The 23,497-nt window shown below is 48.0% G+C and overlaps 8 protein-coding genes across 8 annotated transcripts in view; 6 read left to right on the plus strand and 2 right to left on the minus strand.

Annotated features, from left to right (window-relative positions):
* Nucleotides 1-22: 22 nt before the first annotated feature.
* Nucleotides 23-2,790, plus strand: Pmar_PMAR021070 (conserved hypothetical protein; the record flags this gene model as incomplete). Its single annotated transcript, XM_002784630.1, has 9 exons — nucleotides 23-91; nucleotides 513-648; nucleotides 858-993; nucleotides 1,230-1,328; nucleotides 1,374-1,458; nucleotides 1,790-1,868; nucleotides 1,945-2,042; nucleotides 2,326-2,445; nucleotides 2,707-2,790. 9 exons carry the CDS (start codon nucleotides 23-25, stop codon nucleotides 2,788-2,790), a joined length of 906 nt encoding a protein of 301 aa, XP_002784676.1.
* Nucleotides 2,791-3,602: 812 nt separating this feature from the next.
* On the plus strand, nucleotides 3,603-4,188 carry Pmar_PMAR021071 (2Fe-2S ferredoxin, putative; the record flags this gene model as incomplete). The annotated part of the gene is made up of 3 exons (XM_002784631.1): nucleotides 3,603-3,830; nucleotides 3,873-4,010; nucleotides 4,093-4,188. The coding sequence occupies 3 exons, from the start codon at nucleotides 3,603-3,605 to the stop codon at nucleotides 4,186-4,188; spliced, it is 462 nt and encodes a 153-aa protein (XP_002784677.1).
* A 1,679-nt stretch (nucleotides 4,189-5,867) lies between these two features.
* Pmar_PMAR021072 (tRNA pseudouridine synthase D, putative) lies at nucleotides 5,868-10,334 on the plus strand. The gene is made up of 16 exons (XM_002784632.1): nucleotides 5,868-5,972; nucleotides 6,212-6,307; nucleotides 6,524-6,620; nucleotides 6,669-6,800; nucleotides 6,980-7,119; nucleotides 7,437-7,581; nucleotides 8,221-8,420; nucleotides 8,603-8,752; nucleotides 8,797-8,932; nucleotides 8,980-9,075; nucleotides 9,125-9,216; nucleotides 9,259-9,399; nucleotides 9,450-9,560; nucleotides 9,614-9,703; nucleotides 9,950-10,163; nucleotides 10,217-10,334. The coding sequence occupies exons 1-16, from the start codon at nucleotides 5,950-5,952 to the stop codon at nucleotides 10,304-10,306; spliced, it is 1,953 nt and encodes a 650-aa protein (XP_002784678.1). The 5' UTR covers nucleotides 5,868-5,949; the 3' UTR covers nucleotides 10,307-10,334.
* A 466-nt stretch (nucleotides 10,335-10,800) lies between these two features.
* On the minus strand, nucleotides 10,801-14,107 carry Pmar_PMAR021073 (mitochondroal chaperone, putative). The gene is made up of 14 exons (XM_002784633.1): nucleotides 14,040-14,107; nucleotides 13,859-13,996; nucleotides 13,541-13,669; nucleotides 13,394-13,489; nucleotides 13,121-13,237; nucleotides 12,949-13,074; nucleotides 12,789-12,858; nucleotides 12,521-12,622; nucleotides 11,934-12,017; nucleotides 11,805-11,887; nucleotides 11,634-11,759; nucleotides 11,481-11,589; nucleotides 11,313-11,435; nucleotides 10,801-11,087 (listed from the first exon to the last, which is right to left on the minus strand). The coding sequence occupies exons 1-14, from the start codon at nucleotides 14,095-14,097 to the stop codon at nucleotides 10,955-10,957; spliced, it is 1,494 nt and encodes a 497-aa protein (XP_002784679.1). The 5' UTR covers nucleotides 14,098-14,107; the 3' UTR covers nucleotides 10,801-10,954.
* Nucleotides 14,108-14,352: 245 nt separating this feature from the next.
* On the minus strand, nucleotides 14,353-15,384 carry Pmar_PMAR021074 (hypothetical protein; the record flags this gene model as incomplete). Its single annotated transcript, XM_002784634.1, has 2 exons — nucleotides 14,353-15,094; nucleotides 15,140-15,384. The coding sequence occupies 2 exons, from the start codon at nucleotides 15,382-15,384 to the stop codon at nucleotides 14,353-14,355; spliced, it is 987 nt and encodes a 328-aa protein (XP_002784680.1).
* A 538-nt stretch (nucleotides 15,385-15,922) lies between these two features.
* Nucleotides 15,923-18,257, plus strand: Pmar_PMAR021075 (arginine/serine-rich splicing factor, putative; the record flags this gene model as incomplete). Its single annotated transcript, XM_002784635.1, has 10 exons — nucleotides 15,923-16,296; nucleotides 16,344-16,492; nucleotides 16,540-16,673; nucleotides 16,718-16,776; nucleotides 16,828-16,955; nucleotides 16,999-17,062; nucleotides 17,108-17,334; nucleotides 17,389-17,480; nucleotides 17,855-17,948; nucleotides 18,187-18,257. The coding sequence occupies 10 exons, from the start codon at nucleotides 15,923-15,925 to the stop codon at nucleotides 18,255-18,257; spliced, it is 1,392 nt and encodes a 463-aa protein (XP_002784681.1).
* Nucleotides 18,258-18,550: 293 nt separating this feature from the next.
* On the plus strand, nucleotides 18,551-19,807 carry Pmar_PMAR021076 (Thiamine-triphosphatase, putative; the record flags this gene model as incomplete). Its single annotated transcript, XM_002784636.1, has 6 exons — nucleotides 18,551-18,717; nucleotides 19,035-19,161; nucleotides 19,201-19,317; nucleotides 19,367-19,510; nucleotides 19,564-19,625; nucleotides 19,675-19,807. The coding sequence occupies 6 exons, from the start codon at nucleotides 18,551-18,553 to the stop codon at nucleotides 19,805-19,807; spliced, it is 750 nt and encodes a 249-aa protein (XP_002784682.1).
* A 605-nt stretch (nucleotides 19,808-20,412) lies between these two features.
* Nucleotides 20,413-23,497, plus strand: part of Pmar_PMAR021077 (amino acid transporter, putative) — a gene marked incomplete at both ends in the record, with an annotated part of 4,139 nt that continues 1,054 nt past the window's right edge. Inside the window, 13 exons of the mRNA XM_002784637.1 lie at nucleotides 20,413-20,674; nucleotides 20,733-20,877; nucleotides 20,921-21,073; nucleotides 21,123-21,189; nucleotides 21,237-21,431; nucleotides 21,482-21,646; nucleotides 21,694-21,807; nucleotides 21,853-22,001; nucleotides 22,051-22,275; nucleotides 22,324-22,453; nucleotides 22,701-22,853; nucleotides 23,044-23,166; nucleotides 23,206-23,320. Coding sequence (XP_002784683.1) covers nucleotides 20,413-20,674; nucleotides 20,733-20,877; nucleotides 20,921-21,073; nucleotides 21,123-21,189; nucleotides 21,237-21,431; nucleotides 21,482-21,646; nucleotides 21,694-21,807; nucleotides 21,853-22,001; nucleotides 22,051-22,275; nucleotides 22,324-22,453; nucleotides 22,701-22,853; nucleotides 23,044-23,166; nucleotides 23,206-23,320 — 1,996 coding nt within the window. The remainder of the gene's footprint in view (nucleotides 20,675-20,732; nucleotides 20,878-20,920; nucleotides 21,074-21,122; nucleotides 21,190-21,236; nucleotides 21,432-21,481; nucleotides 21,647-21,693; nucleotides 21,808-21,852; nucleotides 22,002-22,050; nucleotides 22,276-22,323; nucleotides 22,454-22,700; nucleotides 22,854-23,043; nucleotides 23,167-23,205; nucleotides 23,321-23,497) is intronic.

Here is a 23,497-nt window from a genome sequence, read left to right on the forward strand (position 1 = left end):
TACTCATAAGAGCGTGTTGACTATGCTACAGCATCTGCGGATACCGATAGACAGTGAATGCGGTGGTAAAGGAGAATGCAAGCAGTGCACGGTAAGGCAGGGGTGAAGGCTCTCACCTGGTATCACCACCCATTGTAATGGGTCTGGTATAACGCTTATTTACTCATCACGGACAATTTTATTCTGTTTCGTACTATAGGGCTTACGGGTATGCTTTTTACGGTATTGGAAGCGACGGCTTATGAGTCTCTATGTGTTTCTGTCGGCGGTCTACGGCATTTCTAGGTTGAATTTCGCGCGGTCTTGGTTAAGTTAGATCCTTAAATTCGCAAATAAAACGGAAGTAGCAATCATTTTCTTGAGATTTCATCAAAAAAATTGGTAAAATGCTGAAGGTAAAACATTAACCGAATGAGTAAAAGAAATGAATTCGATCTGGAAATGTTGTATTTCTTAGATCAACGCTCTAGTATTGGGTCGAATCATAATGGTGATTGTTGATGACCTGGTAGGTACATTTCGATGGAGTGGAGGGCAACTTGCTGGCTTGCCAGACTCCTGCTGTCGCTGGGATGAACCTTGAGGTTGTACCCACAAAAAAGGAAGATACGGAACCGGCGAATCTCACGGAGGAGATGAAGGAGCCTGGTAGGGCAGCTAAGTATTTTGGAAGATACTATTAACAGTCAGTTGAGCTAAGGAGTTTTCTTATTGTCTATAGAAGTTTACATACGAATTCGGGTAGAAATGTACGGAAACAAGTAAGAAATTTCCCGAATTTCCGCAGGTTTTTCCTCATATTGTCATCAGCATACGTAGTTAGCGATGTGCATATGTTTCCTCACACTTCGGCTCAGGTCAAATAGCGGATTTCGTTATCGAGCAATGTGAAGATTGGCTGGGAGGATCCACTGAAGACTGTCTTGCTGTGCAGTATGATCTTTCGGGAAATGCCAAGAAATTTGCGGCGGGTTTAAACGACAAGATTGGCATGTAAGTTTATTCACACTACTCGTTGAAATGGAAAAATGTGAAACGGAAACGGAAAAAGTAGCGATCACTAGAAATTGAAATGGAAAAATGTCAATCAAAAACGGAAAAATTTCGATCACGAGAAATTGAAACGGCAATGTATGAACTTGAAGTGGCTATTCTTAGGGTAAATCGAGAGGAGGTGTAGATGAGGTATTTCAAATAGCAAATACCGTATTTGTTATGTTGTTGATCAGAAAGCGTATTGGACAGTTAATGGGGGGGAAGGCATTCATTCACGTTGATGCTAAGGACCTCACTGACATGGATGCTCTTGTTATTGCTAAGATGCTCCGGTACGATATCACCAGTCCGGCGTTGGAAGATGTGTTTTGTGTTAGATTCCAGAATGCTGACTGTGAAATGCTCGATATCAACAACAACCCACGTATGGGTGACCTTGGAGTGAAGGCCATAGCTGAGCATGTAAAAAGAAGGGTAGGGTATGTGAAAAAAAGTGTATGGGAATTATCCGGAATATGTGAGAGTATCTAAAGGTTGATTGTGAAAGATTCAGAGTAGGTTCTGATGAACTCGTCAGCACGCGTCGGCTTTCCTCAGCTCAAGTTTGTAGTTTTATTTAGTAATTATAGAAGTTTACATGCGAATTTGACTAGAAGGGTACAGAAATCTGCTAAAAATTGCAAAAAAGTGTAAGAATTTTCCTCAGAGTTTTCCTATTGTCATCAACATATGAGGTTCGCCGCGTGCATATTTCCCCGCACTGCCAGGATAGGTGTTATGTGTATTGGTGTAGGTTTTGGGGCGGGCTAGCAATGGGCATCCCTTGGAGACTTTGCTCATATCAGGAGTTAATATGACTGATGAGGGACTAGGTGAGATATGTCGGGTGCGGGGATCGAACCGGGGATCTCCCGGATGGAAGTTCGTTAGCTGTGTTCTTGTTGTCAGGGTACATCACCGAGGCGCTGAAGACGAATAATAAATTGCGATTGTTGGAGATGCGGAAGAACAAACTAACCGACGAGGGTGTCGTTGCTTTAGCCAAGGTATTAATTGTTAGAGTCATACCGCATCTAGCTCAACCTGTATTGGATTGGAAGTGGTGGTATCGTGGTCAATACTCCTTAACAGTGCTAGGCTCTTGGGTCTACTGTCATGCTTATCACACTGTTATGCTACTACTGCTACTGTCTTCTGTGATGCCTGACTCGTAGCATGTGCTAGGTTTATAATTATGCTCATCACATGTTGTACTGAGTTGGTTCTGGATTTCTTTCTGGGCTTTTACTTGAACTTTAGGGGGAATAAGGGGGGCATTGTTACGGTCAGGTTCTCAAGGAGGATAACACTACACTGGAGTCTCTGTATTTGAATGCTAACCCGGGTCTTACGGATGTCTCTGTTGAGGTGCTTGCTGATGCTGTGGCTGCCCGTAAGGGCAAACTGAAGGTCAGTGTGGAAAATATGCATATGGTCAACTACGTGTGTTGGTGATAATGTGAAAATTCGGAGGAAATTTTGGGAAATTTTTTATTGGTTTCTGTGTACTTCTACCCGAATTCGTGTGTAAATTTTGATAACAACTTGAGAAACTGCTGAGCTCAGTTGAGGAAAGTGAATAAATATTCCAACACTGGTGAAGATAGGCTCTAGCGTTACAATGGCAGATCAAAATGACTGTGAGAGCGCTCAGTTGATGGTGTGTTGCAGGTTATCCTTCTGGACTGCGAGAACATTAGTTTTTCGGCGAGGGCTCGCGCGATGGCTCGTTGTGGAAAGAAGATGCGGTTCTGAGTTCATTATTGTGAAAATACCAATGTGCCTGAGTTTCTTTCCCTACTTTTTAGATGAGTTGGTTGGTCAGTTGGGCTCTCACTAAAACGAACCGAGTTCGATTCCTGGTCTTGGCATATATCATTTTACAATGACTACACTGCGAGGTATATGGTAACAAACCATGAATCGGTTTTTCCCAGCAGTTTTCTGTTATCCGTCTCGCATCCCCTTTCATCCTTATGGCCCGACACGAGATGGCAGGGGAAGGTAGTATCGGGAGAGTTAACAGTACGGAAAAAATATGCTCACTCGGAGGTGTTCACGACCTTGTATGGTTCTAGGGTTCTGCTGGTTACGAGTCGTCGCTATTTGATATCATGAAATAAAAATTCGCGACGGCATTCTTTTTTCGTTCTAAATTGGTTATTTTTTTTAGAAAATGTTCGCATTAGGACCATTCTCCTAATGCGATTTTCCAAAGCTAAATGGGTCCCAGGTTCATAGGGGGCAGCCCTTGAGGTCGAAAATGAAGCCTGAATATAGGAAAGGCTTGGACGTAGGGTGTACCTCTCCTGGTTGGATGCGACCATAGCATGTAACAATTTGTTCAACCGAGGTCGGAGGTTCGATCCCACCATCCGGCGTTTTTCCCCCAAATGTCTGAGGCACTTAAAAGGAACCAGTGATCTATGAAGTCGAGCTTGTGCCAACCTGTGCTTTGTGATAGCGCCTATTTATTGATATTATGTGAAGCACTTGATTGAGCTCATCGTAGTTTTATCAACTTCATAGGAGTCCATAAGGGAATGTCATTTTCTTTAATACGGAGCATGAGCCCTGTGCTGGCGAGTATTTCCACGCCTGCCTTCCTGAGTACGCACCTGGCCAAGCTCAACCGGGCGTTCCATGTGGATGCTGCTGCGGCTAAGGGCCTTCCTAGTGTTAATATCACCTTTGTCGATCCCGATGGGAGTAAGAAGGTCGCGAAGGCTCCCATTGGGTGGTCGTTGTTGGATGTGGCCCATCTGAATGATGTTGAGCTTGAGGGCGCTTGCGAGGTGAGGGAGATTTGCTATCTCAATAGAGCAGATTTATTTCAGGGGCAAATGGCATGTTCTACTTGCCACTGTATTCTATCGCAAGATCTTTTCGATAGCCTTCCTGAACCCACTGATGAGGAGGAGGATTTGCTCGATCTCGCACCGGGCTTGGAGGACACTAGTCGTCTGGGATGCCAGGTAGTAGTAGTAGTAGTAGTAGTAGTAGTAGTAGTAGTAGTAGTAGTAGATGGTAGCGTATAGTAGATTTTGTGGGCTTCAGGTTAAAGTAACAGAAGATATGGACGGCCAAGAGGTGAAGCTACCAGCGTCAACGGTGAACTTCTACGTCGATGGTCACAAGCCTACTCCTGACTAGAGCCCCTGTTTTTCCTCAAGGGCCTCATGGAAAAACTGTCCGACCGATCCTAATTGCTAGACTGTCATCGTGTTTAATTTGCTTCAGTAATCTCACTTTGGGTTGATTTTACACGGGGAAAAACTTCCTTTTCCTGTCGTTCTATAACCGTTCGGGTCTATGATACTACACACGCTTTAGTGGAGTATAGGATGAGGGGCCTGAGTGGAGCGTTTAGGGGGTCAGTATTGGATTGCTTATTACGGTATGGCGGCTAGGCTTTGGGAGGCACTTGTACTCTCCCTGGTGATGCTGTCGATGGTAGTGTTGAATGGTAGATCGTTATGCGAATAACGGTTGCTCAGCCGGAAAAAAATCCAATTGCGGCATCCGTTTTTCGGGTAGTTCTAGGAGAGTCTCTTTCGACAAGGTCATTCGCGTTCGATCAATGTTGGGCTTTTTGATAGTCAAGTTTTCGCTCCTGTCGATGCTCACCCGACCTCCCGAGTGGCACCACGTACTTCGAGCCACATATCGAGGATGTTGTTGTAGTAGTAGTAGCATGGTGGCGAGCTCCCAAGAAGGAGGCTCAAGACCAACACATAGATGGAAGCTGCCTATTGCTGGCGAGGTCCTGTATCATCGTTTAAACAGGGCTTAATCCTTGTGTATAGGTACGGCAACGGAGTCGAGCGCGAGTGCTGCCGAGCTATCCATCGTACGATAGTGTTGGGATAACTGAGTTTATCGATATGCAGCGCATCGGGGGTCGCGTCAAAGTGAAGGTGACGTCAAAGTGCACGAAAATTATGAGAAAATTTGGGAAATTCTTGTGGGTTTCTGAACATTTCTAAACGAGTACTTGTATAAACTCCTATAATTAGTGAGGAAACTCCCGAGCTCAGCTGAGGAAAATGAACATAGATTGATTCTGTAAATTCATCGACTGCACTCTTTGGAGCAACGATATACATACTTGGGGTTTTCGAGGAGAGATCCACGACTATTCTGTATCGGGTAATGTGTGTTGAATGTCTTCTTCACGTCACTAGACGCAGCCTGAATCGATGTGGAACAGGCAGTCCGGGTTCGATCCCCGGCACGGGCTTTTTTCCAGAATATTTTTGCTTTTCTAAAAGTCATAGTTTCGGTAATTGTTATAGGATCGGGAGAAGGATCAACTACGTATTAGACAAGCAAAGACGCGTTCCGTAATATATCACAATATATCGGCGCAGTAGTGGAGGACTAACTTCGTACAAAGCAATGCACGGAAAAAGTCACAAGTGTTATACTGAGTTCACTGCGGTAGAACTCAACTTGTAAGATTCCAGCGGGTGCGTAGCCATACATTGATCAAGAGCGAGGCAAGGACAGGTGGTGAATACTAGAGTAATGAGATGAAGAGAAAGAGGAGCTGACAGTTACATCATCAGGGGAATAGCTCAACAATATGTAACCGTTAACACAATCCACTCGACACGAGGCGTGAATAACTCATTTACGTTACTTGTAGTATTACAGAATATACGAATATCTAACACAACTCAGCTGAGGGACAACTGTACTGCAAACGGGACAGTCTTAAAAAAATGTTAAGATCGCGCTCGCCCAGCAGTGTGGCAATCACCGACTCAGAGGGAGACCAGTTGAGTTTTTGTGCCATGGGTGCCTTACTGGTAGATAAAAGATTGGGAAGTCCGCGAGGTCGGTATTGATGGTAGAGTAGCCCGACTGCCGTTCGAGACAGGAGTAGATGGTTGGAAAGAAGTAGAGGAACTCATGCAAATGCAGACTATGCATAAGTGAGCTTCCGCATGGACGATTTTCGGGAGGAAAAATTGACCTCTTTTGATTAAAAAATGACCTTTCCTGAGTAGGAAGAATCGACTTTCTTTATATAGAGAAATTGATCTTTTTCGAGTAAAAAAATTGAACTCTTTTGGTTGAAAAAATACCTTTTCTGAGTAAAAAATTGACATTTTTTGGGTACAAAAATTCCCATTTTTGCTTGGAGTTTTGAGGACGGGTTGATGCCCATCAGATTGGAATCGTATACTCGTATTGATAGCATTGAGGAGACTCCTTCGCCTGGATCTGCAGACTCAACTGAAGAGCTCAGGAAGGCCTTTTGGGAAGGGTAAGCGTAGTTAGCAAAAGTGTGGGAAAATATGAACATGGTTAACTACATGTATTAGTGGAGATATGAAATTTTGTGAGGAAATTTTTTGGGAATTTTTTGTTGGTTTGAGGACACTTCTACCCGAATTTGTATGTAGAGTTCTATAGTAACTGAGGGAACTCCTGAGCTCAGCTGAGCAAGGCCAACACTGGTTAGGAGAACCTGCGTGGTCAGTTATTCTATGAGCACAGACGAGGCAAGAGCCTTCGTCCTTGAGTGCTGTGGTGGGGAAGCTCTGAAGAACATAGGAATGTTCATCGACATTCACAGAGTGAGCCGAAGCCCTTGAAAGGCAGTCGGCCTAGTTGTGAGTATTCAGGCGAACGCTGGCGTTGTGGACTCGCCGACTTGGAACCACGTTTTGGTATGTGAACTGGCGTCTTCTTTCACTAAGAGTGACGTTAAGAAAATACGAGGGGCTATGCTCCGAATCACTGAGGAGGAGGAGGTGGTGAGGATCAGGGGCCGATCTAGTTTTGAAAAAATAACGTCCCCTAGGGTTTGAACATTTACATGGGAAACTGATTGAAGAATGTCTTCCTAGCCATCCGTGGAAAATTTAAAAGGAGTTCATCCCGGGGATATTATAGGTTCTTGAATGGTTCCCTGAGGAGCATGAGTTCCCCCCAGGTAGTCTGCTCAGTGAGCTCTAAGTTTTTCGCGGATAAGACTATGCTGAGCTTGTCATCGGACGCCGAGACTAGCGCTATGCTTGCTGAAGTACTCGATGGACAAGGAGTGAGGAAGTTCATGAGCTTCTATATGGCAGGGTCAGTCGGGAGCGGTATAGTTGTGTTGTCGGCGTTGGACTTCGATAAACTCGTGCACGCACTGAGTGCTAGTCGATAAGTTTTTTGGGGTTTTCCGGTTGGTGTGGTATGGTTACGCATTAAATAGAATATCAAAATGAAAGATCGTAATAAGGGTACTTCGAAAATGAAGTAACTACAATTTATCAATCCTTTTCTGGGAATATTCCCGAGCGTGTCAATTTCGACATGCCAGTGCTTTGGCATACATCTCTACTGTGCTTGCCGAAAAACTCAGTGGAAGATTTTCTTCCGGCTGCGTGACTGCATTGCATAAGATACTCCCCTGAAGTTTTGGATATGCGTTTCCGAGTGCCCTCGGGAGTTTCCGTTGAAACTCATCTTGAAGATTTCAGAGCAAGGATTCGCTTGAAGTTGAAGGAGGTGCAGTTTTCATTCAATTCAGAGGAGAACGCTGACCAGGTGAAATCACCATGCGTGTGAACTGGGTGGTGTTTTTCTCGTTCGCCCTCAGATCTCAGTAACAGTTCCGAATATTAAAGTTTCATTCGAGTATATAATAGCTAATCATTATATCTATGCTCTGTTGAAGTTTCAGCTCAAAACTCCCATTCGTTGACGAGAAACGCAGATTTTTCGAATTTGCGTAAGAAAAAAATACGCTCCTCAGTCTGCTCCAGTGAGTAGGATTTGTTCTGACAGACGATGCAGTGCTGGAATATATGTTTGCTCTACTCAGCTGAGCTCAGGAATTATAGGAGTTTACAATAAAACCAATAAGAATTTTCTCCCAGAATTTTGATATTGTCACCAACATATGTAGTTGACCATGTGCATATTTTCCCACACAGTGACGATGAGTTTGGGAAAATATAAACATATGTTGCTGACAATGTAAAAATTCTGAGGAAATTTTAGGAAATCCTGGAGAGCTGCTTCACATTTCTACCCTAGTTCGTATATGAACTCCTACAATTAGTGAGGAAACTTCCAGGATCAGCTGAGGAAAGCAAACATATATTACAACAGTGTAATTAACGGTGGCTGGTCAGTTCGCTTTAAATCTGAGATCTGATCAGCGACTGCGAGTGTGACGGTCAGGAGACGTATCCAGTTCGAGTGTCCTGGTGCCGAGCCTACTCCCAGACTGGCCTCATAGGGCGGGCGCGATGGCGCTTCGTCTTGCATAAGGTGAATATCGACATGCCCACATTACAAAGTCATCTCGAGCGAAAGCTGAAACTCCCGCGAGATTCTCTGCACTTTGCTGGGCTGAAGGACAAAAGGGGACTCACATATCAGTACGTGCCAGCATGGTCGCTTTCCTCGGCTGAGTTTGAAAATTTTCGAGTAGAAGTATACAGAAACCAATAAGAATTTCCCAAAAATTTCCTCAGAATTTCCATGTTGTCAACGACGACACATGCAGTACATGTAGCTCGTGCCACTGAGCGACCTAACTAGGTCTCTCCCCTTGTATTAGGTTCGCCACTTTACCAGCAACACACAGCCCAGCAGAGATCCAGTTCGCCATAGAGGATCTATGCAGCACTCTCAAGCGGGGTTGGGCACAAGTTGATAATTTCGAGGCCGATAACACGTCCCGGAAGCTCCAGTATGGGATGCTCATGGGGTAGGTGAGTTCTGTCCGACGGTGGCTCTGATAAATGTGATCAGCAATTTCTTCCGCGTGCGCGTTCGTGGAGTACAAAAGGGCGCGTCGGAGCGGCTGGAGTCCCTGCGGAAAGTCGGCTTTATCAACTACTTTGGTCTGCAGCGTTTCGGATGGGCACTGGATGGAGGCTCTCAACATGTTCGATCGTTTACCTCGGCAAATGGTGTCTTATAGGTCCCTCACAGGTTCGTATCGGTGGAGCCATTTTATGTAAGGACTACAAGAGGGCTATACGGAACTGGATGAAGCCACCGGAAGGGGACGACACTGTGCAAGCTGAGGTGACCTCAATGGTTGTTTGGGGAACTGCCAGGCTACGGTCCGTGTCAGGTCTTCAGGCAATGGTTACTGGATGGCGATTCGGCAAAGGCTGTATCTGCACTCAGGCATCTGTCCACTGAGAACAATAGAGACCTCAACTGGTAGCCATCTCGAATCGATATTCGTTCCCTCACTAGTTGCAGGTGGATCGATGCGCTTCTGATTGTTGGTGATGACGGCGAACATTGGAAGTATCGTCAAGCAGTAAAAAGGCTCCCGCGAAGTGTTATTCATCTCTTTCCCAATGCATACACTGCGTGCTTATGGAATCGCCTCGCGAGCCGGTGAAGAAAAAATTCCATTCAGTTTGTTCTGTTATGACGGTCCCTCTCAGGCGTATAAAGACAGGAGGCTTGACTGTGCAGGTGGGCGACCTCGTTGCTGTTGGCGCTGGGGACAACTTAGAGGAGCTTGCGCTTGTCCAGTCCGAAGAGGAGGCGAGAAAGTATGGAGTTTTTCGTTGTGCGAGCACCACTGCTATGAAGGCATCATTTCCAGGTTTGCATTGACTGACATTCGGATACCTCTGCTGGGTATGTCGACAGACCGTTGCCCTGTACGCGAGGCCGGAGTAGACGTTCAAACACTGTACGTTATCCTTTCCCATAGTGGAGAGTAGTGTCGTATGCACTACTCGTAGTAGTGTCCTGTGTCGTTCACCCATCCGGAGCTAGTCCCGAACCTATTGGCAACCCTATATGTGCTCTGCCATGAATTAGCTCGTAACACAATGGCAAATAGTGTGATCGGGTCTCCACTACTCTCCACTCGCATATTCGAGACCTGGGGTGAAACAGCAGTAGCATAGCTGTGGTGGTAGCTTTGCTTTGACAGGTATCGCGATCTGATTGAAGAATCAGTAAACCTCGGCGAGATAGGTCCATGGGCACGGGAGGGTATCGACTTCGACCTCACCCCTAATGTTGGATGCCGAGTTGTCATCAAAACCATAGCGCGCCCTCTGGTGGTGAAGCCGGTGGCACTACATTCTGAGGAGGAATGGAAACTTGACTGGGGAGAAAACATCAAGCGGAACATGCTCCTGGATGTGAGTGATTTCACAGTGAGTGCTGGCGTCCGGTTACTCTCGCTTGGTTTTAGTTCTACCTGCCTCGTGGAAGCTATGCGACGATGCTCTTACGCGAGCTTGGGGTTCACCAAGATCTTGGGCAGCTTGGTGGCGGCGATTGAATCGGTTGAATTGACATGTTCTGCACGAATTCAACGTTTCTGTTCACGTTTCTGATCGCATCATTCTGGTGTTTGTAGTCCTCCCTTTCCATTTGGAGGTTCTGAACTGAGATCAGCTATAATCACAACCATCCGTTGCGTTCTCGCCGAGCGACACGCTTCATCACGCCCCGCAGACACGACAGAGACCTCTTCTACACCTGTGCATACCACACCTTCTTGAACAGCTGTGGAATAATAATTGATAGAATACACAACTTGGGTATACCACCCTTTAGAACACGCCCATGTCAGGGCTCAAACATGCCAAAAATTTAGCGGTTACGTTTCTAGTGTTTGAGCTCCAAATGCCCCAGGTGAGGAGCTCTGGATGATCACAAGAGTAAGTGCCATTTCGAGTTCACAACATACCCGTGAACAGAACAGGCATCAGTGAATCGTTCGATCACGTGGACACCCTTATCGAGTGAGTTAACCCAACTCAGCAAGCTTGTCCAATAACCCCCTCAGTGTTTGAAAGTACAGAGAACATCACGACGGCACTGATGATGATCGTAGCAAACAACCTCTTGCTACCCAAACTGAATTAACTTTAGTCATATCTAAGCGTACCAGAAACGGTCGAATACACACACAATCCATGGAGGACTATCCAGCAGAGGCAGACATGCTAGTCGAGGCATCTCGAGCTTCCTCTGTGGCACCGTCAGAAGAAGGTCTCTCATCTCGCTTGGTAAGGATGGATGAGGACGTGTTTCGATCTTCTTCTTCCAAGCCAGACCTAGGAGGGAACCCATGCAACACTACAGGTCGCTTCTATTTTTTTCCGAATTTTCAATAATTTCCCCACTTCTAACAAAAAATCGTTTTCAGCCGACTGCTGATGAAATACCCGAGACGTATCGGCTTCTATTAACGACGTTAAGTAAAAAACAAAGCAGTGATGAATTCTCATATCACACAGATGCATCCACTGGTACTATAAAACTAGCGAGCAGGACCTCACCGTTGGCTCTTAACACGCTCGGCGAATTCCCCGACATTCTCCAGACATCCTTCCGGGTCATTCTTGAAGAAAAGGAAATACCCCTGTATGTCTGCTAGCGACAATGGCGTCCCCTCGAGTTTCCTGAGCTCAGCGTAAATTCACTTCCTACTGTAAAGTCGAACCCACCGCGCGAATTCCTCCGCCCATTCAGTCGAGTCAGGGTAGAATCGCATAAACATTCGCTGCATCTGCTCACGAGTCGCCAGGCCGACGTGGACTTTTACGTCCACTCTACCTGATAACGGCAGTCCACCGCTTTAAACATGCAATAGCACCAACCTGGACGGACCAAAACTGGCGGGAGGAAAGAGGGCCTATTGGTAGTCATGAAAACGAGGCGCTCCTCAGTAGACCCCACACCGTCCAAGGCGTTAAGGAGACCAGAAAAGGTCATAGGACGTATGCCTGAGGCATGGACGCTGAGACTATCGGCTGAGCATGATCAGTCACCCTGGCGTCGGGGGTCTTGTGGTTTTTCAGAAGGCTCGTACTCCGGTAAAACACAATCGACATCTTCGAGAAGGATAAGGCATCTGAGGGGAACACCTTCACCCCGACCAGAGAGTCTGTGATGGTTACTTGGGAGGGACCGTGGCTAGAAGGCGCTGAAGACGGTCATCGGACATAGTGGGATCGCCGAGGTTAAGAACCGCTATATTGTACCTCAGTAGGGCCTAGCCGTGATACTACTTATAAATAGGTTATCATTAATATACTATAAGATCGTCAGATGGATTGATACCAAATGCTATCGAATATTCAATCTATATCGGTGTTTCACCCGTTTCACGTGAAGTGGCGTAATACTCTGTGAAAAACCCGATATTCGTGGTGATATGCAATGGTCGTGAACTATATTTTTCACTAGTGTTTTTCATATCACTAGGGTGGTGAAACTCCATTGATATGATTGTATTCTATACTATATATGTTACTGCATCCTAAGGGGCATTATAGACATTACGTTATTATGGAGAAATGACTCGCCATATGAACGAGTGCCGCGACTGGGAATCGAACCCGGCTCAGAAGGACACGCATTACTCCGATACGATATTTCTCCTACGACGAAAAATTTCAGTATGTATACTCGCTTTGCCACCAAGGCTTCATATGGATTCTATCAAGACGGTAGCAGGAGGTGAAAAAGGAAAGGGAGGAAGTACTGTATGTGGCCAGCCAATGCCATTATATAGCTAGTTTTCCCGCACCCCGGAGGGCCATAAAATAGGTAGCCCCTACGATAGGGGATACCACGCTGTAGGTACCTGAGGGTGGAAGAGGCAGTGTGGAAAAATATTCACGGAAATTTTTTGGGGATTTCTTGTTGGTTTTTGAATATTTCTACCCGAAATCGTGTGCTGAGCTCAGCTGAAGAAAGGGAACATCATATATTACACCACTGGCAAGAGAAGACGCAGATGACGTCCTTACCAGGTGCCAGTGGAGAGGAACTCCTTCACGTCTGAGGCGATGGTCTCAGCAGCTGCGCCGTCCAGGATCACTGATATTAACGACCACACCAACCGCTATAGGAAAATCACTAGGGTTCGATTATTCACGCTAGAAAACCCATTTTCGGTATAATTCTCACCTGATTCGAATGGCCGTACAGTTTTGGGGTTCCCAAAGGGACGCCATTCATGACCAGTAGCATTGTATATGACCGTCTTGCCCTCTTCCCTGTTCGCCGCCATACACTGGGCCTCCACGAGGAGCTCTGATGAGAGCGCCTAACGGCCATCGCAGAAGCGAAATGATGATACCTTCAAATTTCCCAACGTTCCATGCCAGCGTAGTGAGTGTGAGAGTCTCCCAAGGAGAGCCGGTAGTAATGTCCACCGTCGAGTTGTTCCTTTCGCGTTCCACCAACATCCAGGCACCTGTTAGCCTCTACTGGAGGGGAAATTTTTATATGGTTTCTGTACAATTTTACCCAAATTCTTATGAAAACTTCCATAATTAGTGAGGAAACTCCCGAATTCAGATGAGAAAAGCAAACATATACTCCAACACTGATTCGACCTGCCTCCACGTACCATTAAACTTCATAAAGTGCCGACCAGTACTAGGGATGAAATCAAACGACGTCGTCATCCGGCCGGCCATATCTTTACAGTGGTTCGTCTCGACTCCTGAGCACGATAGGAACCCCTCCCCCCTAAGGGCTAGCACATCAGCTTTACCTATATGCTGAGTATAGTTGCCGTTGTTGGCCACAAGCCACTGCATGACCCACTGGTAGGAGTAGTCCTTACTAGGAATTTCCAGCGAACATAGCGCTCGCCGACGGAACACTGTCTGCAGGCTCGTTGCTGAAGAAGAGGATTTCCTCACCGTAATAAGAGGATCAGGTTTTTTTACACGTGCTGGTGAAAAAAATGGAAATTCCGAGGAAATTTCCGGAAAAATTATCGTTGGTTTTTGTATAAAATTCCCCGTAAACCCACGAAAAAATCAAATATATATTCCCCCACCGGCATCGGCAGCGTACAGATTCTTACTGGAGCTCCTCAGGAGGCCCATAACGGCGCCTACGCCCACTAGGCCGAAACCAGCACCAAAATACGGGTTCGATGAGAGCCACTCAGGGAAGTAGGATAGAACTCCCGAATCGGGGGCAACAGAGGAAGTAGGGCCGGCTGATACAGACGATCACTAAATATGGTTGAGTCGATACTCTACCTCCTATAGAGGGGCCCATCTTGCCGCCGCCGGGGCCTCCTAGTGCTACTGCATGCATCAGGATTGCAACACTAGAGCGGCCCCAAGGGGTATATTGAGAAAACCCAAGGGATATGTATAGGAGAGAAAATGGAACTTGGGAAATGAAATGCTATTGTCCTATATCGACAATATTACAAAATGTTCAACGGCAGCGATAGTTAACATTACAGCCACAGTTTCACTATGGTACATCTAGGAGAAAGAAGACGCTCATCAGCTCTTTGCTCACTGGCAATAGTCGCTTGATATTAACATACCAAAAAACGACGACTTAAGAGGATATAATCAAAGCCGTTCGCCTCTTGAGAGCCTTTTTACGACGTTTCTCGACACGAATTGACCAAATGGCAAATCCCACCATAATCAGCGCTGCGATGCACCCAAGGACGAGGCCTTGAGCATCCTTCCACGCGTTGCTTGCTATCGCAGGTAAGATGCCGGGGTTTGGCCCGTTTACCGCATCGGGCAACATGATATCACTAACCTCACCATACATGGTTGGGCATGTAAGTCGGCTCCCACTGAGCTGCAGAGTGTACTGATTCTGGTACGATACCGCAATTGTCTGAGCATCACCGACTCTGTCTAATAAGCTGGTCTTGATGAATACTGATATTAGGTCGTAACGAAGGACCGCGGAGATGTTACCGTTGGTGTCAATGGTGTAGGTCAACGGGTTATTCCTAGGCAGTGTTTCGAGCCAGCCGGGCGTATCGTATGAGGTCAGATTTAGCGACCCCCAGAAAGTGCCCACTATGAAGTTGAAAGCGCCCACGAAGATCGATGGGTGGTACTCTGTCACAGGGGCATAGTCCGTGACGAAGAGGCCTTGCCCTAGTGCACCCAGTCTGGACTCATCAGCATTGGTGGCATTGAGAGAATACGTAGAAGCGCAGTATACCCCAGAAATGGGCCTTATACCCAGTCCTGTAGCTTTAGAGCAGCGCTGAATATGATTTCCAGCGGTGTACAGCGGCAAACGATCAGCCTTGGAGTCGGGACCAGTAACGAACCTGAAATTCAACAAGATGAAATTGGTCCCTGTTAAGGCCTATTACCATGTCTCGTTGAGTGCCAAGAGGAGGTACGTGAGAGTTGAAGTATCTCTTCGGATAAGACCAGTATTCTTCATAAAATTGAAAGCTTTGCTCATGCATAAGCTCATGCTATTATACGTAATAGTGACTTCACTCTGCTGTATGCTGACAGGACTGGTCGAATTAGGGTAGGTCTGCTTGACAGTGGCGAACTCGTCGGGGCACAGGTAGACCTGCCGGGTCGAAGGCTCACCACGAGCTGACATGTCCACGTAAAGGCTGACTAAACCCCTTGTTTGGTCGGTGTTATCAAAGCTGACATAAACTTCATGGACCCCCTCGAAGCCCTTGGAAGTGTCAGCTTGTGAGACCCAACGACAGTAGCCGGTGTACTCTTGCGCTGTTGCTAACTCCACCAATATTACCATCCATACTAGGAAAACTGCACTGAGTGGGCAGCTCACTGGCCGGCCTTTTCGTCGCCACGGTGTGTAGTGCGGTGGTGGTAGGAGATCCCGAATACCCATACTCCTACATGGACATTCTAACATGAACCCATGAACTACATCAACAACAATAAGGACGTGACGCTGCAGGGCTATGATGTCGCAAAGGGAAGAAGTTTACTATTAATCGGAATTTTTTCAGCGACGGCAACCACTTGATCGAGCCCCCCGATCGAGGAGCGTATTGGATCATTCGGACGGTATAATCTAATGCACAAGTTCGTCGGGTGCGAATGATGTGATGGTTGCACGTCAAGGACGATCTTGAGCGTTTTAACCCGTGTAAAAACGTCCGTTCATGCGTGTCATCTCAAAAGTGCTTCATTTAGCAGGATGGTTGGTGGGCGATTCTCCCGTTGTTGAGAGCCCTGTCAAGTCTCCCATCATCAATCAGGATTCGGAGCTGTCCGAGCCCCCTAGGGCTGATGGGAGTGCTGTACAGCAGAGGGCCTTCAAGGGTCTTTCTGGGCAGCCTATTGTCACAGCTGATGACTCTGTTAGTTGTACTGCTCATATGGACGCATCTCGTACCGCCCCTGCTCGAGGGAGTAGCAGCACCGACTCGGCCGACTCGGATAATGGTCGTCGCCAAAAGAGCCTCTCTGGGGACCGTCGCCGCGAGTCTAGTCATGATGACGAGATCAGACGCGAACCCAGGCGGGATCGATCCAGGTAGAGGGGCGGAAAAATCCCATCATATTTCCTCGACCGTCGGACAGGTCCCGATCAACTCCTCGTCGCTACGGTCGGGCTGAAATCACCCCTGCCAGGGCAACTACTGAGGGCGGATGCGCATCTCGCATCTGGATCGGAGGCCTCCCTTCTGACGTTCGTGAGGCCGAACTGGAGGACAGGTTCGGCAAAATTGGTGAGAACACTTTATTGTAGGGGACCGATAGAATTACATGGTATCAGGCCGGGTCGTTGGCGTCAAGATCTGCCAGTCGTCGAGAGACACGTACGCCTTCCTCCAGTTTGACTCGGAAACCGCAGCTGCCGATGCTATAGAGGATGTCGATCAAACCAAGTTTGGTGGGTTCACCATTAAGGTAGCCCCTTAGGGCGCTGCTAGGCCCCTTATTGGTCCACTTAGGTCGCTCATGCTACTCGACAATCTACCGAGAATCGTCGTCCCAATGACTCCTACAATAGGTAGCTCTTGCTGTGAGACTAGTGAGTGCGAGATCGTCTGTTGGTCGTCAGGGACTGGAGGCGACCCTCCTATGGTGGGGGGCGTTGGAATGGCGGCGGCAACTATAACGAGGGGTACTCTTCTGGTAACAGGAGGAGTTATGACAGGCGTGGCAGTGGCGGCGATTGGTATAGGGAAGGTAGGCCCTTGAGGTAACCCTTATGGTGATGTAGTTCCCTTAGATTCTCGTGGGGGCCGCAGAGACGACTATGGGAGGGACATTGCAGCTCGTCGAGACTACCCTGAGTGAGCTCATCAGCATCATATTGCTATGAGTATTCTGTCCAACAGTTACAGCCCACCGTCAAGTCGTTCGAGAGCTGCTGAGCCCCAAGGGTCCTGGGACCGTGAGGGCGGCCGTGGTGGCCGTCGTGTAGAGGGCGATAACGGCGTCAGCTTTTACGGTGATAGGGAGTCCTCTCGCCCGGGCCGCTATGGTGGAGCCCCTAGGGGCGCGGTACAGCTGAAACTGGAGAACCTTCCAGAGGACATGAGCTGGCAGGAGCTCAAACAACTAGGTGGGGAAGGAGTGGTATTAGGAGGAGGGCGGTTCTCTCATGCGTTTTAATCAGGCAAGGACTATGGCAGCTCTTGTTCGTTCGCCAGAACCTTCCGGGAGGGCCGAGTATGCTGCGGTGTGCTGGAGTACACTGATTCCGCACAGGTAGAGCACGTGATGACTAGTGTGGGGGAATATGCACATGGTCAACTACATGTGTTGGTGACAATATGGAAGTTCTGGGAGGAGTTTCTTCGGGGAAATTCTCGTTGGTTTCTGTGCATTTCTACTCTAATTTTTATGTTAACTGTTTAGCTCAGCAGAAGAAAAGTAGACATGCATATGTTCAATTACATGTGTTGGTGGCAATATGGAAATCCTGAGGAAATTTGGGGAAGTTCTCGTTGGTTTCTGTACACTTCTACTCTACTTGGTACGAAAATTTCGCGGAAATTTTGAGATATTTTCGTTTCTAGTTCGTATGTTAGCTGTTGAGCGAATATTCCAACACTACTGCTGTTGATAGTCCTCGCTCTCAGGTTGACGATGTTATTAAGGCCTTGGACAATAGACGTATTCAGGGGTGTACCGAGCGTCTTCGCGTCACTAGAAATGAGGGATCTCGCAATACTGGTGAGATCTACATTTTTGGTCGGTTGATTTGTCTCCTCCGGGGTGGAAAAATATGCACGTAGACAACTACATGTGTAGGTGACATTCGTTGAAATTTTGAGGAAATTCCCATTGGTTTCTGTACGCTTCCAGCCGAATTTGTATGTAAACTTGTAGAATCAGTGAGGAAATTTTTCTGGACTTAGCTGAGGAATGCGAACATTTATTCATCCAACACTGGTCTCCTCCTTTTCTGCAGGTGATGACGATGACAGCTCGTATGATATAAAAAGATACGACAGGGCCCCTCGTGGTGGTATGCGTTATTAAAACTACTCCCACAATACTTTTTCCGTCCGTATTCGATTGTGGCGTCGTTGGGGTGGTATGTGGTCCACAGGTCAGCTTACTACTACATTGACACTAGTACTACTATTACTATCTGACTGCTTATGCGTTGAAAATGGGGTTAGTGATGGTGACGATCGATGCATTTTCTGGTTATGTACAGGAACCTGGCTTTACACAGTTATTGAATATTTATATTACAACTAGTTATAATATCGCTGATGTTACTGGTGGACATATGTTACTAGGAGGCGGATAGTTTGTGTATTCCCATTATGTCTGCTACTACTACAGCAGCAGCAGCTCGGCTGGAGGTGGAGAGGAAGATAGCCCTTGGGTCGGCTACTGAGTTGGCCCGGTTTCTGTCCGCTCTTGGGCCCCCTGTCCGCCGAGTTGTACTGCATGATACGTATTGGGATGATAGGAAAATGACGCTGGTCAGGTGACCTGGGGGCGGGACTTGATTTCTTATCAATGTGGGTACTATGAAAATAGGTATGTGGTTTCGGTGGTGGGCGCTTTGTATGTATCACTTCGATAGGACATATATAGATATAGAAGAAAATGTGCTTACTATCAATTAAGAGGCTTGGCAACTGGGTTGTTACATTGTGTGAAAAATGCAATTCTATTATCATTATCCTGAGGGCGCGGAGTCTACAATATGAAGAATAAGCTGTGATTATTATTGGGATTTTAGTGACACGTCTGGAAAGGCCGGCACAGGAATTGGGAGGTATGACGTGTCCAAATACTTAGGCAAGACCAATGGTTACGACTCCGTAATGGAGGTTGGGAGATGAAGATACCTGCTATCTCTAGGGGCTCTCATACTGGGTCGTCGTCGACTTATAACGAGGTAGAGGGAGAGGCTAGTGTTAAACAGGTAGGGTTCTGGTCCCTTCTAGAGGCAGAAAGTATTCAGTTTCTATTCCCATCTGGTGAAGGCACTCTGCGTAGTCTACTAGAGGGCGACGGTTTTAGGGTCTTTGCGGAGCTCGTCAGCCATAGGGCTACTTATCACGCTGTGCAGGACGGCCGCGTAAGGGTCCGCCTGGTACCTCTTGAGAGGTAGTGCTGTTGTGCTGTAGGCAATCAACGTAGATGTAGACTCGGCTACCTTTCCGGACGATCCTGTTCCGTATTCTATAGTAGAGCTGGAGGTCTTGTCTGAGGCCTCTATAGGAGATGACGACGGCGATACGAAGGTTGCTGCTAGTGAGGCCGTTATTGATGTAAGTTGGTGGTCGGCATTCTGGTGTGGGGCTATGTGTTGGCTACTACTCAGGCCTTTATGGAGCGCATGGGGATAGCAGGGAAGACGGTACGGCCCCGCAGCAAGCTCGTCGAGTGAGTGAATGCCATAGTGGTTTTGTCGTCGGTGAGTGTTGGTGGGCAGGTACCTCGCTCGCCACGATGAGGAGCGTCTGGTTGAGCTTGCGAAGACTTGTTCGAAGTATAGGAGGATAGTATGCGAGCTCATGGGGTCCGACTGGGTCGAAGAGCATGCCCCTGAGGAAGGAGAAGCATGATGGTGCCTATTGGCTCATCAGTGCCCTTGTCAAGTTTCCTATTGCTGTTTTTGATTACTGTGTTGAGCTGTTAGAACTACGAAGCTGTGGTGCACGGTCTGAGGACGTACACTATGTGAGAGTTGACTGTGGCAAGGGCTCGCAAATATGATAGCATGGTTTTAGTGATCATATCGTCAGCAACTGTGACAACGTAAAGAGTTTTCACGGGACTCTGCTACTCGCCATGGGTTCTCCCTCACTTTTCTAAGGCCAGCCTTATTAAGACTTGACGTTGAACTGAAGAGCTCGCAAGTTAACTCATGCTGCTAGTTTGAGTAGCCGTTCAGTATTAGGTGTGGGGATGAATAGAGTAATCATCATGCGCGCAAATCGATCACCTGGGCGAGCGCGTAGTGAGTTGACTTAACTTTATCGTAGTGTGAAATTTGGGGTTGAGTCCACAGGCTCAAACGTTACTTATATATGAACTTATGCGTTCAGTTTCATGACTCTCTCTCCAGTGTATTGGTTCGAGTGTCATCATAACTCTTCAGCCAGCCGAGACTACTAGCAAGCTTATTGGGACCATCTCAAAGCGGGAAATATAAAACCATACCTCGGCAATGGTCATCACCAACGACCATACAGGCCAAGAGGACTGTCAGCCTTTATATCGACGACCCTCTGGGGACCGAGTCAGGCCTCGTGGGATGTCTCGGGAGGAGGCTGAGACGCAAGCAATTGTGGCGGAGGAGGCGGAGTTGAGGAGCCCCTTGCTGGTCCATCCGACGTCCCCTTCAGTGAGCTATATGATTAAACCACAGGGCAGGAAGAAACCTCTAACGCTGTGGGGAGCAGTTGCTATCATATTCTACTCTGTCTCTGGTAAGTTGCTGGAAAAGTGGTATCAGATATTTTCCGTCTATGAGGATTTCTTGTCTAGGAGGTCCATTTGGTACAGAGGACGCCGTGGCGGCTGGTGGGCCGTTTTGGGCTCTCTTGGGATTCCTCATTTTTCCATTCGTATGGTGCTTGCCAGAGGCGTTAGTCACTGCTGAGATGAGCAGCACTTTCCCAAGCAACTGCGGGTACTACGGCCTCTACCGCTCTCTGAGCTCATTATTGGAGTAGGTACGTGTCTTGGGTAACAGCAGCGTTTGGGCCCTACTGGGGTTTCCAGGAAGGGTTCTGGTCCTGGCTGTCGGGCGCCACGGACAATGCCATCTATCCACACCTGCTCATGACTTATCTAGCTGTGGCCTTCCCAATCCTCAACGAGAGAGTGTAGTGCTTGGAGTGGTATGAAAAGAAACTACTCGCAGACCGTTGATAGGTACAGCAACATTGTCCTTGTGGTCTTGACGCTCGCGCTGAGTTATGTCAACTATAGAGGGCTCAAGGTAGGGCGTCTAAGGGCCTATCAGCCTCGACACTGGCCGCCGCTCAGGTTGTGGGGTGGCTTGCTGTTGCTATGATGTGCTTCGTGCTGTCACCATTCATCGTGTTCATAATCATGGGGGTACCACAGGTGGAGCCATCCAACTGGTTGTTGGGTCGAACCGATATGGAGTGGACGAAGTGGTTGAATGTTCTCTTCTGGAACCTGAACTATTGGGACTCGGTTTCGACCTTGGCTGGCGAGGTAGTAGGGTTGTTCACGATATGGGGGCACCTCCTTCCTCCTGGTGTTAGGTGGAGAACGCCCGGTCGGCAATGCCCAAGGCGTTGCTGCTAGCACTGTGTGTCACCTGTCTGGCTTATATCCTCCCTCTGGCTATCGCTACAGGGGTCGATGGGTCGTTTGCTCTCAAGGGAGATCAAGCGTTCGATGCGTGGCAAGCGGGCTTTCTTGGAAAGGTGAGAAGGCCGCTATAGTTGGTGATGGTAGAGCGGGCCGCTCTTAGGTGGCGTATGATGTTGGGGGATGGGCCCTGGGCGGCTGGGTAGTCCTTGCAGCTGCTGTATCGAATATAGGGCAGTACCATGCAGAGATGTCATCGGACTCCTACCAGATACAGGTGAGCCTTGTCCACTAGTGTGGTGGTCTACCCTAGTACGGTCAGGCTATGGCAGAGCATGGTTGGCTTCCGGAGAAGCTGGCCTACCGTAACCACTACGAGACCCCTACCTTTGCGATTTGCCTTCAGCTGTGTGTCATCCTCAGCCTTACGACTTTGGATTTCCTAGAGATCGTGGAGCTGCTCAATTGCATGTGAGTTCTGGGTGCTGCTGCTGGCACCGCCCATGGTACTCATGGGTAGATACTGCCTTGCGGAGCTGCTAGAGTTCGCGGCCTTCCTGTATTTGCGTTACACTAACCCGGATATATGGCGACCATATACGATCCCTTTGGGCTTCTGGGGATGTGTGATTCTGCTTTTGCCGCCCTCTGTATTCATATGCTTTATTTTGGGCGCACCTGTGGTGAATGCTGACTGGGGGCTGGTTGGCTTCACGTTGGGAGCGGTAGTCATTGGAAACGTCTTGTAAGGAGGAGGAGTGGGTGGGTGCGGTTTGTATGGGACTGTCCTCAGGTACTTAGTATTGCAGTATTGTCGAAGGCGAGAGCTGCTGAAGTTCGTGTGTCACCCGCCGCGGGACTGGATCGACATCATGAGGTGTAGCACTCCATGGAGGTCCTTCGAAGAGGCAGAGGAGAACGAGGTGGGTGGGTGGGTGGCTGGTCTGTCTATCGGGAGACCCTCGGATCGATTCTCGGCAGGGGCATAGTTGGGTGGTGCCCAGCAGGTATCGAACCTTGTATTATGACTGATCGACGACCTTCGGCCGAGGAATATATGTACCCTGCAAGCTGCTGGTCCTAACCACTTTAAAGCCTGTATGAATCTCGATAAGAGTGCGTTGTGTTTTGGGTGCATATTGGTTTTACTCCCAAGTTTATGTTTAACAGCTGGCGATGTCACGACACTCTCCGACCGAGAAAGGCGGCTCGAGCGCTGAGCTCGAGATGCGTCTACTAGAGGCACAGGCACGAACGAGGATGAGGCAGACGGAGCTGCTGGAGGAATTTGAAGGGAAGGACGATGGGCCCCCTGGGGCTCTAGTAGGGCTACTATCAAATTGCATAGTGAGAAGATTTCTTCAACTCAGAAGAGGTCGTCGCCACGCTCGTGTTTTCTGGCAACAACACCGAGACGGAGGGTGCCGATCAGTGCGGCATCTGTGGTGGGGGCTCCAGGGGAGGTCGTGGGTGAGTTGGAATGGCGGTGAGGGTCCCATAGGCTCCTTTAGAGGTCGTGGATGAGCGAGTTGCTCTACGAGCCGAGTTGGCTGAGGCGGAGAACAGGCTGGGTCTTCAAGAGGAAGATCGAAGACGTTTGAGTAGTCGGTTGGCTTCAGCTAGTCGGCAAACTAAAGTAGGTTGAGTTATAATGGATGGATGAGGTACTCAGCAGATAGAGCGGTCGAGGAAGCAACTGCTCGAGAGGAAGGCGGCTGAGATACTGCTGGCTGTGGAGGAGGCTGAAGGGGACCCAGAAGGGACGCTATCTAGGCTGGCTGCAATTCTGAGTACTTATACTGTATTTCATCGTTACAGCCCTCCAAATAAATTTGGAATATCGTGTTTTTCTCGCGGCCAGCTCCAACTGGGACGAGTTACGAAACGGAATTCATAGAGATACCTTCTAGGACCCTACCGAGTATAACCCCAAAGTTTCAGACCACAACTCTTAATGGATGCCGAGA

Source organism: Perkinsus marinus (assembly GCF_000006405.1).
Source record: "Perkinsus marinus ATCC 50983 genomic scaffold scf_1104296934700, whole genome shotgun sequence".
Classification (NCBI taxonomy): domain Eukaryota; phylum Perkinsozoa; order Perkinsida; family Perkinsidae; genus Perkinsus; species Perkinsus marinus.

Bases quoted from the DNA above. Each gene is read 5' to 3' on its own strand.
- Pmar_PMAR021073 (XM_002784633.1), bottom strand. From the start codon at position 14,097: ATGCATGCAGTAGCACTAGGAGGCCCCGGCGGCGGCAAGATGGGCCCC. The intron at 13,490-13,540 runs GTAAAGCTGATG...TATCGTGCTCAG, and splicing joins CAACTATACTCAGCATATAG to GAGTCGAGACGAACCACTGT. The intron at 12,859-12,948 runs GTGAGAATTATA...CGTTAATATCAG, and splicing joins TGTACGGCCATTCGAATCAG to TGATCCTGGACGGCGCAGCT.
- Pmar_PMAR021072 (XM_002784632.1), top strand. From the start codon at position 5,950: ATGCAAATGCAGACTATGCATAA. The intron at 9,076-9,124 runs GTGACCTCAATG...GGTCCGTGTCAG, and splicing joins ACGACACTGTGCAAGCTGAG to GTCTTCAGGCAATGGTTACT. The intron at 9,400-9,449 runs GTGAAGAAAAAA...GGTCCCTCTCAG, and splicing joins TGGAATCGCCTCGCGAGCCG to GCGTATAAAGACAGGAGGCT.